A 12062-nucleotide genomic window follows, 5' to 3' on the forward strand; every position below is an offset into this window, starting at 1 on the left:
ATACATTGACGCTTGATACAGTGATACTGAGTGCACACGTTCTGCACCTGTTTGAAGCAATGCTCCAGTTTTCAATGCTGGATTCATAGGCCAAGATGTACTAAGGCTCATTAAATCAGGACTCATGCCGTCACGTTACCTAAAAACAGGAACGGACAGTATGTTCTTTGAGTTAACATGGTCATATCCTCAAAGCTAATTGTATTCATAAGAAAAAGCACATAGGACCAAATGGGACTCGTATCTCTTGATGGTTGAATGAGTCTGCATCAAGAACCCTGCTAATAATACAATAAATAACAAATACAGACCATAAAAATATGTGACATCTGTGTAACACATACACAAGAACAACTGCATAAAGATATCTATTTAATATACTCGGTATATGACAATATTATACACTCCCACATACAATACTCAACATAAATATACAAAATGTTCTAAATGTTACCATCCCCAACCCTCCCCCCCCCGAAAAACAAATGTAAATGACCAAATAGCAAAGATTGCATTAACATGCCTGTAAATAGAAAGAGACACAGTATGGCAATGTATAAGTTAAAAAAATAAATAAGACAAAGTGTCTATAATACTAGGTAGCCATAGCAGAGTATCGTTAGCTAGTACAGGTCAATCTGAAAAGCACTTAATAATAAGTAAATCATATTGTGTGTCATATATATATATATATATATATATATATATATATATATATATATATATATATATATATATTTATATATATATATACACAAAGAATAAAGCGGGACCTGTGATAGCAAAGTACATGCTTATAGTATTCATCTGTTGAATAGGTAAATCCCATGTGAAAAAAGGCAAAGGTTAAAAGTCATAAGGAAGGCTTGTTTCACCTACAGTATTAGCAGGGTTCTGCATGCAGGCGCATTTAACCATCCAGAGCAGGAATGCTCAACTCTAGTCCTCAAGCCTCCCCAACAGGTCAGGTTTTCAGGATACCTCAGCTTCAGCACAGATGGCTCAATCAGATTCTCAGTCGAGTACTCTGATTAAGCCACCTGTGCTGCAGCAGGGACTGATTGAGTCACCTGTGCTGAAGCAGGGATATCCTGAAAACCTAACCTGTCTGGAGGGCTTGAGGACTGGAGTTGGGCACCCCTGATCTAGAGATAGGGGCCCCATTTGATACTAGGAGCCTTTTCTTTTGTAAAGCGTTTTAAGATGGGAGTCTTACACCCCATACATCTGAGTTCAACTTCTTTTTCATGACTTGCAGCGAGACTTTTCCCTTTTCGCTCTCTTTAGTTATATGCAAAGGCAATGTCCGCATTACAGGAGGGCCCCGGGTATACAGCGGGTTCCGTTCCAGGGGCCCGCCATACAGTGAAAATCGCCGGATAGCGAATCCGGCGATTTCAGTTGTTTCAGCATTCGCAAATCGGCATTTTTGCCGTTCTGCGCATGCGCGGCCTATGGTATCCGCGCGCAGACTACGGTCTGCGCATGCGCGATTTAAGAACCAAGATGGCGGCCCCCTTCTCGGTGCCGGCGTATCAGCGGATCGCCGAGAAGCGGGGCCCTGCTGTACATCTCATTAGCACAGGCTTAACGCCTGCGTGGGACGTTATGTCAGTCTTGGTGTTACTCTTATCCAGGCCCTGAAAGGCTCGAGTGAAGAGAAAGAGGAGAGGGGAATAACACTGTAGGGGAATTTCTATACAGTCTGATGCGGCAGTTGCAGCCCTTTGCAGATGCAAATCACCAGTGACTGATTCAGGGGGAAAAGAAGGAAGATGTTAAAACCAGACACAAAATGTGATATTATTTGAATAAAATGTGTATTACCTAACATGTTCCTAACTGCTCCTGTAAACTGTCACACAACTGCAACATCAGCCACAACGCATGACAATTACACTGGGTGCTATGGACATGTTTAAACGTATTCTTACTTTATCATTCAGATTGAGTATGACTCTCTGAATGACATTATTTTGTTAATTAAAGTGAGTCTCACTCACTGGAAGGTAGACTGAGTCACTGGGAGAGAGTTGTATTACTGGAAGGCAGACTCAGATACTGGGAGTGAGTAGTATTACTGGAAGGCAGACTGAGTCACTGGGAGTGAGTCGTATTACTGGAAGGCAGACTCAGTCACTGGGAGTGAGTCTTACTTACTGGAGGGCAGACTCAGTCACTGGGAGTGAGTCTTACTTACTGGAGGGCAGACTCAGTCACTGGGAGTGAGTCGTATTACTGGAAGGCAGACTCAGATACTGGGAGTGAGTCGTATTACTGGAAGGCAGACTCAGTCACTGGGAGTGAGTCTTACTTACTGGAAGGCAGACTCAGATACTGGGAGTGAGTTGTATTACTGGAAGGCAGACTCTGTCACTCACTGGAAAGTGGCCTCAGTCATTTGAACTGAGTCTCGCTCATAGGATTGCAGTCTCACTCAATCTTCCAATGAGTTCTCTTATAGACCAACAGAATCTCGCTTTTTTTTCCAATTAAAATGGCAGTTTTGGGTCCAGAAACCCCCAAATCTCCCTTCTTTCAGTGCTTAACATTTGACATCGGTGGACAAGTACAGGAAACCTCTGGCTGCCACTGGGCAAAAAGTTAATAATATCATAATAGGAAGATCCAAAATAGATCCTAGATGATTTCAGTCAGGTCCCACAATAGCTGCAATTTAGGAGTCTGTTCTAAATTAGTCAGAGATCGGTAGGATTGTGAGCCTGTGACATGTGAAAGGAACGGGCTGGGTGGAACTCTGCCCTCTGGAAATGTCTGATAAAATTCTTCCCCTTTTCACTGTGGGCCAGACAGGATGCGTGCAAATTGTGTTCAAAGGCAACACACAAAGGAAACTGAGCTGAACGATGACATCAGCCCTGTTACTCTCTTTCTGGGCATTTAACCTGCCTGAATCGGCGCTGATAAGAGAGAGAGGAATGTTAGGTGAAATATACTAAGTAGGGGGTCAGCCACTCCTAGGACCAAAGTGACCTAATAACAGGGATATGTTCCACAGGTTAAGTGCAGCCGGGTGACACGGAGAATAATCTGACAATTATTCATATTTTTAAATCATGTTTGAAAGATTTTCCTGCTAAACAAAAAGCGTTGGAATGTTGTTACAACCTTTATCTAGCGTCTTTCAGTCATAAGCCCATCAGTTATCCAAAGTAAATATGAAGCCATTATTAGTCAAACAGATAAGCATAAGATTATTTTTACAGAATACAGATAATTAAGACAGTTACTTTAAGAGCGATTGGATCTTTCCAAGGAACTAACTACAGGTATACCCGGGTTTAAGGACACTCACTTTAAGTACACTCGCGAGTAAGGACATATTTTCGATAGCACCATACCCCTGTGTCCGTATGCTCGCTTCGCGAGTACGGACACTTATTCTGCCCTACAGACCGCCGTAGTAGTGACGCGCTGATTCCCCTCACCCAATAGGCAAACGGCAGCTCGCGCATGCGCCTGTCAGCACGTCCTGAACAGCAAAACCGGCTCCCTACCTGTACCGAAGCATTGATAAGTGGAAAAACGGTAGTGCTTCACTTTAAGTACATTTTCGCTTTACATACATGCTCTGGACCCATGGCGTACGTTCATGTGGTGTATGCCTGTACACCGATTAGTTTAGAAAAAATAACATTTTTGACCCACTACATCGGACGGCTTTTTTAGCAGACTGTGGAAGAAATGTTTCCTATGTCCTTATGGCTGCATCAAATGCATGTCGCTGGTTAAACATGCTTTTAAAATTACATGCAGATCCTTAACGAGGTATCTTCATACTGCCCCAGACCTCTGGGCTCTTTTATATTAGTAAAGAAGTAAAACAAAAGATGTACATCTCACCTCAACAAATGTTTAGGCACATTAGTTCACCCAGACCAAGCAGGCTTTATACCAGAGCGTCAGGCCTCGGACAACAACCGAAGAACCATCAATATCATGCACATTAACAACAAGAAAAAGAGGCCATCAGCGATTTTAGGCCTAGATGCTGAGAAGGCCTTTGATCTGGTTGGTTGGCCCTTTATGTTCTGAAGGATGGGCCAGGGTGAAAAGTTCATAAGGGGGATACAAGCACTCTATTCCACTCCTACTGCCACAGTGTGCACCTCAGACTATACATCACAACCTTTCTCAATAACAAACGGCACCCACTAAGGTTGTCCTATGTCTCCATTACTATTTGCCCTTTTCATCAAACCATTGGCTTCCAGAATAAGATTAAATAGCAAGATATCTGGAGTAGCTGTTGAGCATAGAGAGCACAACATATCTCTGTTCTCAGATGATGTATTGCTTTTACTGACTGACCCACAGACATCTCTACAGGAACTTTTTAACTCACTAGATGAATTTGGGAAGCTCCATAATTTCAGCCTGCATGTTCTTACAGAAAACCTTAGAATTATCAATTAGCAGTTACCAAAGACTTGGAAACAAGACAAACTAAAATATCTAGGTGTTTTCATACCTAAAACATATAACAAAATTTGCAATTTGAATTACCCACTAATTATGAGGAATCTAAAGAAAGATCTAAAAATATGTGATGCCTTCCAAATATCCTGGTCAGGCCGAATAACCTCGGTGATGATGAACTTGCGCATATTACATCTCTTCCCATTACTCCCAGTCGCAGTTCCTGTTCACCATATCAGAGACTTAGAGAAAGCTGATACAGATTATATTTGGCATAGGAGAATGCCCAGAATAAACAACAGCACAATGACTAAACCCACAATCTCTTGTGGATTGGCCTAACCAAACCTCATGAGCTATTGCAAAGCTGTCAGGCTAAATTCTCCGATCTACTGGTCTCTAGCAAAAGGAATAAAGCCATGGCTGGGTAGACATAGAAAAGGTGTGTGATGATATGGAAGTCAATTTATGGCTAGAAAGCAGGAGAGGCCTCCACAGGCTCACTCATCTAGTCATTGAGCATTCTTTGAAGGTCTGGGATCTTATTTGGAAACAAAAAATTACTAACCTTACCGTCACCTCTATCTCCCCTTTTAGACAATCTCAACTTTCCACCCGCATGCTACTCGGGACATGGTGAGAGGAAACAAATCTAAAATGTTTACCGAAATTCAGGGCAAGTACAAAATACCTCACAAACATCTCTTCTAATACCTGCAATTACGTCAATATGTAACCTCATTAGCGAGCACAAAATACATTCATAGAACACTAACGACATTTAAACATTTATACCTTAATGCTTCATACCATAAGGGGACTATAGCCCTACTATAACACACACTGGTCACCCCAACCAGTCTCAAGGACAAAAACATACCCAGCTGGGAGAGGGACATGGGACACAAACTATACGGCGATGACTGGGGCGACATATTCGAGAGAACGACCAAATCCTCCAGATGCTCCGAAGTAGGGTACCAATCTCAAAGTACTGCACAGGTAGTACCACATGTCAACCTGTCGGCATGATTTCTACACTGTAACCTCCACTCTGCTGCCAGCGTTGCGTACGAGAGGGCACATTCATGCATATCCGGTGGTCGTGCCCTAAAATCAAGGTGTTTTGGGAGAGAATCAAAAGACTGGCACTTCAGGTTGTAAGGCTCATGGAATATCAAATTAGTACTGATTGGCAGGTCCACAGAAAACATGGCCAGAAATGTAGATGCTTTGATCAAGTAAATGTTCTTTATGTCTAAATGCAGAATTGCTGGTCACTGGAAAGAAGTGAAACCCCCCTCAATTAAGACAAACCGAGAGACCATTAATGACATAATGATGATGGAGAAGCTTACGAGTCTCCTTGAAGATAAACACACAAAATGTTTGAATATTTGGGGACCATGGATAACACACAATGAACAAACCAAAACTCTAAATGGGGTGCAAGCTTAATGATCGAACTGTAAACCCTTGGTCTTTCCGTCCAAGGAATGAGACTGCGAGTCACCAGTAGGTCATCTGAGGAATATTTCATCCCAAGGTATAGAGTATTTGTGCAACCTTTTACACAAGGTGGTCCACAAGTGTGCCTCAGCTAGACGAGAGGCCTGCGGCCTACCGAGAGAATGACACCATGACCACAGTTACCATGTTTCTATGGTTCCTAAACTCTTCTGTGTACCCACTTGTTGCATAATTGTAACTACGTACAAAAAATAAACCTGGCGCCAAATGTTCAAAATGGTAAGTCCTGTGATCCTCAGTGAATCTGCACAAATGCTTCAGGCCCTCGGCTTCCTCGAGGGTAAGAGGGTGATCTCCTATTCTATGCGGTCCCGGTCCAGTACCTTCCTGGATCAGCGAGAGCCTTGCAGTGAGTCTCTATAGACTTCTATACCGCTAACGAGCCAATTGAGGACATTAATTAAGATGGGAGTTAACCTCTTCCTTGCGGTCTCTGGCTCTCTATTAGGAGGGAGTAAGACCAACATTGGATCTATATCCAATATGGTTTATTTTTTGTTTTATGTCTGATTCTGTCTGTACTAGACAGTAGGTACTAGGCAGCCTACCTTTATGTAAATGGTTTTATATCACTATTTGTACTATCACTAATTAGTTATTTATACTTTAGCGCTTTAGTCACAATTCTTTTTCCGATAATTGTAACTACGGTTATGTTTTACAAGGGTATCTACTCCCCTCCCCCGCGCCCCATTTCCTCTTATTTCTGTATCCTCCGTCCCTTCCACAACCTTCAGTTATACATTTTGTTTTTTAAAGAAATGCAGAACTTCATCTATCTTTTTATAATATGCTCAGCGCTGTATTTCCAAACACCGAGGGGGCGAAATTACTCAAAGCGAATGGCACTAGTGCCCACTCTGGAACAGGAGCGGTTAAGCCTCCTTTGTTTTCACAGAGTGGGGTAAGCTTGTTTTTTCAGTGTGGGTAAATGTTTGCATCATTTAGCCGTTAAACCTCCACTAACGTTAATTTCCTCTCAGTTCATGCTGATAAAACACCAGAATACAGATTTTTTTGACAGATAAGCGGATACATTTTCACCCCCACATCACTTTCCACAGCACTGCAGGAAAAATACGTCTAGGACAGGCCCGTCAAACTCACAATAGTTCAGGGCCGATTCTTAAATCCGACTGCAAGACTCGGGCTGCATCATCAGAGAGGCGGAAGGAAAAAAAGAAAGCCGTTTATGGTCTGACTCGCATAGCCACTATAGCCCCCTTCTCTCTCTCCACTTCTCTCTCCTCCCTTCTCTCTTTCTTTCTCTTTCCCCTATCTCCCCCCTCACCTCTCTCTCTTCCCCCACACCTCGCTCTCTCTCCCCCGTACCTCTCCCACCCCTTGCCTATCTCTTTCCCCTCACCCATCTCTCTCCTCCCTCACTTTGTACTATCCCCCTCACCTATCTCCTCTTTTTCTAACCCCCCCTCTCTCCCCCTCATTCCTCCCCTCTCTCTTCCCCTTCTCTCCCCCATCTCGCTCCTCTCACCTCTCCTCTCACCTCTCTTCACCCATTCCTTTCTCCCCCTTCACCTCGCTCACTCATCCACCCCTTTCTCTCCCCACCTTCTCTTCTCTCCTCTCTACTCTCTCCCCCCTTCTCTGTCTCCCCATGTCTCTCCCCTCTCTCTCCCCCCTTTCCTTTCTCCTCCCCTCCCCTCTCTCCCCCCTCACCTCTCTCACTCCCCCACCTCTTTCTCCCCCCACCCTCTCCTCTATCCCCTCCCTCTAATTTCTCCCCCCCCTTCTCTCTCTCTCCCACTGCATCTCTCTTCCTCCCTTCCACCCAGGACCGTCTTAACAGCATTATAGGCCTCCAGGCAAAGCAGTGCACTGGGCCCTGCCAACTCTCCGCTACAAGTCGTCATTTTTCTCCTTCTACCGAGTTAGCGGAGATTTGAATGTTGAGGCGGGTGATCGGCAAATTAGTGTTAAATGCTGGTCTGTGCATAGATTAGCGCGGGGCCCCTGGGCAACTGCCCAGCGTGCCCATGCGTTAAGATGGCACTGCCTCCACCTCTCCCAAGCACCTCTCTCCACCTCTCAGTCCCTCCCTCCCAAACAACTTCCGGGCCGCATAAGGATAGGATGTATTTGCGTATGTGTGTGTGTGATTATAAACTCCTATGAGATGTGTACATTTTTCGCTCATGTTCCCAAACTTGGCCGACATTGAACATTCAAGCAGAAAATGCGTTCATGTCAACAGTGACTCCAAAGATCAAGCGCCAACCATCCTAATCCCGAGAATAATTTCCACCATGAAGGCACCGATGGCGCCAAAATTGTTCTCAATTTCCATAACATCAAAGAGACCCTAAGGCCTATACTCACTAATGGTGGATATTGATAACGATCTGTGTTATTTACCAAAAAAAAAGCGTTCTATGTACCGCCGTATTCACGAAAGCTTTAATGCTTAAATAAGGCAGCGATACAACTCGTTTTCTTGCAGCGCCAAGTGTGGGCTAAATGTAAAGCAAGTGTCGCTAATGAGTAAGCAAATGCGTGATCATCGCCTAATTACATATGCAAGTGTGATACATTTACCAACAATATCGACAGGCAAATGAGTAAATGCCAGCTCGTTACTTATTCACAGGCTATTTACTAAACTCTGATCCCTGGTGATACCATACCACTGGCAAAAAGGATAGCCGATTTCTATCAGCTATACCACGCTGGCGGTCGGCCAATCATGCCTATGATAAATAATGGCCACTACGGTATATACATTGGCAAGAGAAGACTAGCCAACCCGGACTAGGCAATACAAATACATCATGTTAACAATGTAGTACCCAGGGGCGTAACTATGGCCCAGGGGCCCGCGCTCTTTGGGGGACCGCTCTCTATGGTGACCAATCCGCCAACTGCGCATGTGCGATCGGTATTTGCCGGCGGCTCGTGCACATGCGCAATCGGCACTTGTCAACCGCGCATTCGGGATCAGCGTTTGCTGGTCGCTCGTGCGCATGCACGATCGGAGCTTGTCAGTCACGCACAAGCAGATGGCAAGTACCGGTCGCGCATGCGCCACCAACGCAATAAAAACATTTTGCCTGTGGGGCCCAGCAATGTCTTGCTACGCCACTGGTAGAACCTATTTAAATATTAACCCCTTAGGCCGTACTTATAGTGATGGCGACGGTGACGCGACCGATGACGTCACCCGTCACTGTCGCCACTAGCGAAAGTTAAACTTTCGTTTTAAGCGACGTCGCTGGCGGCAAGGCCAGTGACGTCACGAAGGAACGGGCAGCGCTCTCTGATTGGTTTAGAGACAGTCACATGTGGCGACTGTCTCTATAAAAATCAAATTTACCTGACTTCAAAATTTTTAGTTGCGACGTCGCTCCGTCACGTCGCACTTACTATAAGCGCTTGCGACGGAGTCAATGGATTTGTTTTGGAGCGGCGGCGTTGTCGCAGGGCACTACAGTATAAGCGCAGCCGTAGTAGCCCAAGTGGCTAAGCTGATCATGCTCGAGCCATGACTAGTTGGCCCCTTGGGCTACTAAATGCTTAACATTTGGACATGTGGATGTTATGCTTTTAGTATTTTATTTGTGGGGTGTTACTATTGTATGTTAACCCATTTGGTGCCAGAATACATTTCCTTTTTTAATGCATTACCTTACACATCTAAGGGGTTAAATCATTTTCTGCCATAGAGTTTTGTAAGAAATCCTTTTACATAAGCCCGTGGTAGAAAAGTGTGATATCGCCTAACCCTCCACAATTGCATCACTGGCGCTGATTGAGGTTATAGCGTGTTTGTTTCGCCTGGGTTATTTAATACCAAGTTACATAGTTATAGTTACATAGTTACATAGTTACATAGTAGATGAGGTTGAAAGAAGACATAGGTCCATCAAGTTCAACCTGTGCTAAATTTAGAGTTCACACGTTTTTCGTGTATGCAAATGAGATGAATATCGCAACCCATTTAGGAATGAATAACCGCGAATACTGCAGTAAATCTAAAAAAATAACGCCGCAATGCCATTTTGGAATAATGCCAAATTTAACACAGCTGTATTGGCTTTCGGTGAATTTGGTAATAAATTGGTTACAAGTGATGGGTATTCATTTACTTGCAATTTTTTTGCCAGACCCACTTGTTGAAAGAAATTGAACAGGACGGGAAATCCGTGACGGAAATGTCCTTGACAAATTTAGGATGGGACAACTTTGTGCGCAGTATAAAAGTATTGCGCATGGAGTATAAATGTGATTTACATGAGGTCTAATGAATATGCAGTACAGCAAATGTATCATAAATTATTTAAGCTAAGGGTTCTTATCAACCACAGTCCACAAGACCCCCCCAACAGGTCAGGTTTTCAGGATATCCCTGCTTCAGCACAGGTGGCTCAATCAGTGGCTCAGTCAAAGATGGTGCCACTGATGGAGCCACCTGTGCTGAAGCAGGGATATCCTGAAAAACCTGACCTGTTGGGGGGTCTTGAGGACTGATGTTGAGAACCCCTGATTTAAGCAATTACTTGCTCAGGCTGGTATCGGGGTTCCCGTCATTTTTACTCTCAAGTGAGGCGAATTTACTCATATTAGTAAGAGGAAAAAGAAACCAGCAAAAAAAGATATGTTTTGCAAACCTCCCAAACTATTTCTTGCACAGAAACGTTTTTTAAGCAATAGAATAGGCATCTTAGAAAGGGCAGAAACACTGTCCAGATATACCAACATCTGGATGTGTAGGACAACATATAGGGGCATATGTATCAAGGGAAAAGTGGTGCAATTCTAGGGCAAAAAAGAGCATTGTATGTACCTGTAACACAGTAAAATATACCATTGGAATCAATAGGATTTTCTATTTTTGATACATCTGGAGCAATATTTTTGCGCCAACATATCACCAAGTGAGCCTTAAAACCTGTACCCCATAGAATGTTCACAAACCGCTTAGAGAATATTAAAGCGACAATTATTCTACACAATAAATGTAGAACGTTTGCTGCAGTTACTTCAGTCAATTTGTAATACCTTTTATTTTTATAACCCTTATCGCGGTGCGATACAGTACGTACTCCGAATTACGAAGATTACCCCTCATTTTTCCTGATCAATCTTCCAATAATACTGTAATCGGATGCCTAATTACACTATTTGGCGAATTTCGTACCAGCTGGTGAAAAAATGCATGAGAAAAAAAAAAAAGATCTTCACTTTCTTCATAACGCGCCTCAAATGAACTGTCACAACTTTGCACGACTACTGGTCCGATCCTGCGATATAAGTTATTTGCTGTAAAGTATTTGTAACTCACCACACAGGCTCAGGATGCTTAACAGACTCCACAAAACCAGCCTCCTATTCAGGACTCGGAAACCGCAGAAAAGTAACATCCTTGGAGCTTTGACAAAGAGCAGCCGACAGACGTGGTCCTCTGCTGTTATCTGATGCTGGTGCTGGAAGCTGAAGTGTCCTTTAAGGTTAGAGTTGCAAGGGCAGCGTGTGTATATATATTTATAGAGAGAGAGCGAGAGAGAGAGAGAGAGAGTGTGTCTCAGACTCAAGCAACTACAGTGTGAGGTGGAGCCACCAATATCCCATGTATTATACGATATGTTTATATACTCCGTCTGTAGGATGTGTGATTACAAGGCTTTGCCGCTTAACCCATTCATGCCAGTGTGTCTACCTCTCATCCGAAAAAAGACACAGGCAAGCTCATTCAGCTGAAAAGATTATTCTGTGCATGAGAATGCGTTACAATGTGACGTGCGCTTTTTAAACCTACACACTATAAACTTTTCAACGTGATGTCACTTTGTCATATGCGTTCTTGCGGCCTCTGCATTTCCACCGGCGAGATGTGAATGAAAGGTAATGAATTCAGCTCCTGCATAGATGTTTCTATCTTTATCATAGCGCTGGCTTGTTTTCTACGGATAAAGCACGGAGGCATCATTTCATTTTAGTGGTTAGGTATCTACTTACATGTGAGAAATAAAATCCAAGCTGCTATGGGGATTAAAATTGGGCCCTTTGCTCCAAAACACAGAGCAAAAAAAGACCATCATCTTTGCTCATTTGCACCAGCGACGTATTGTCGCGATAAT

At 43.6% G+C, this 12062-nt stretch overlaps 1 protein-coding gene across 2 annotated transcripts in view; it reads right to left on the bottom strand.

The window, feature by feature from the left end:
* Positions 1 to 11530, bottom strand: part of CD34 (CD34 molecule) — a 36556-nt gene extending 25026 nt beyond the window's left edge. Inside the window, exons 1-2 of one of the 2 annotated variants that reach the window (XM_075615227.1) lie at positions 11267 to 11530; positions 48 to 139 (exon numbers count right to left, since the gene is read on the bottom strand). In XM_075615227.1, the coding sequence (XP_075471342.1) occupies positions 48 to 126 (79 nt within the window). In that variant the 5' untranslated portion in view covers positions 127 to 139; positions 11267 to 11530. The remainder of the gene's footprint in view (positions 1 to 47; positions 140 to 11266) is intronic. The other variant, XM_075615226.1, reaches the window with a different exon arrangement.
* Positions 11531 to 12062: the final 532 nt, after the last annotated feature.

The sequence above is a fragment of the Ascaphus truei genome, chromosome 9 (genome assembly GCF_040206685.1).
Source record: "Ascaphus truei isolate aAscTru1 chromosome 9, aAscTru1.hap1, whole genome shotgun sequence".
NCBI lineage: Eukaryota > Metazoa > Chordata > Amphibia > Anura > Ascaphidae > Ascaphus > Ascaphus truei.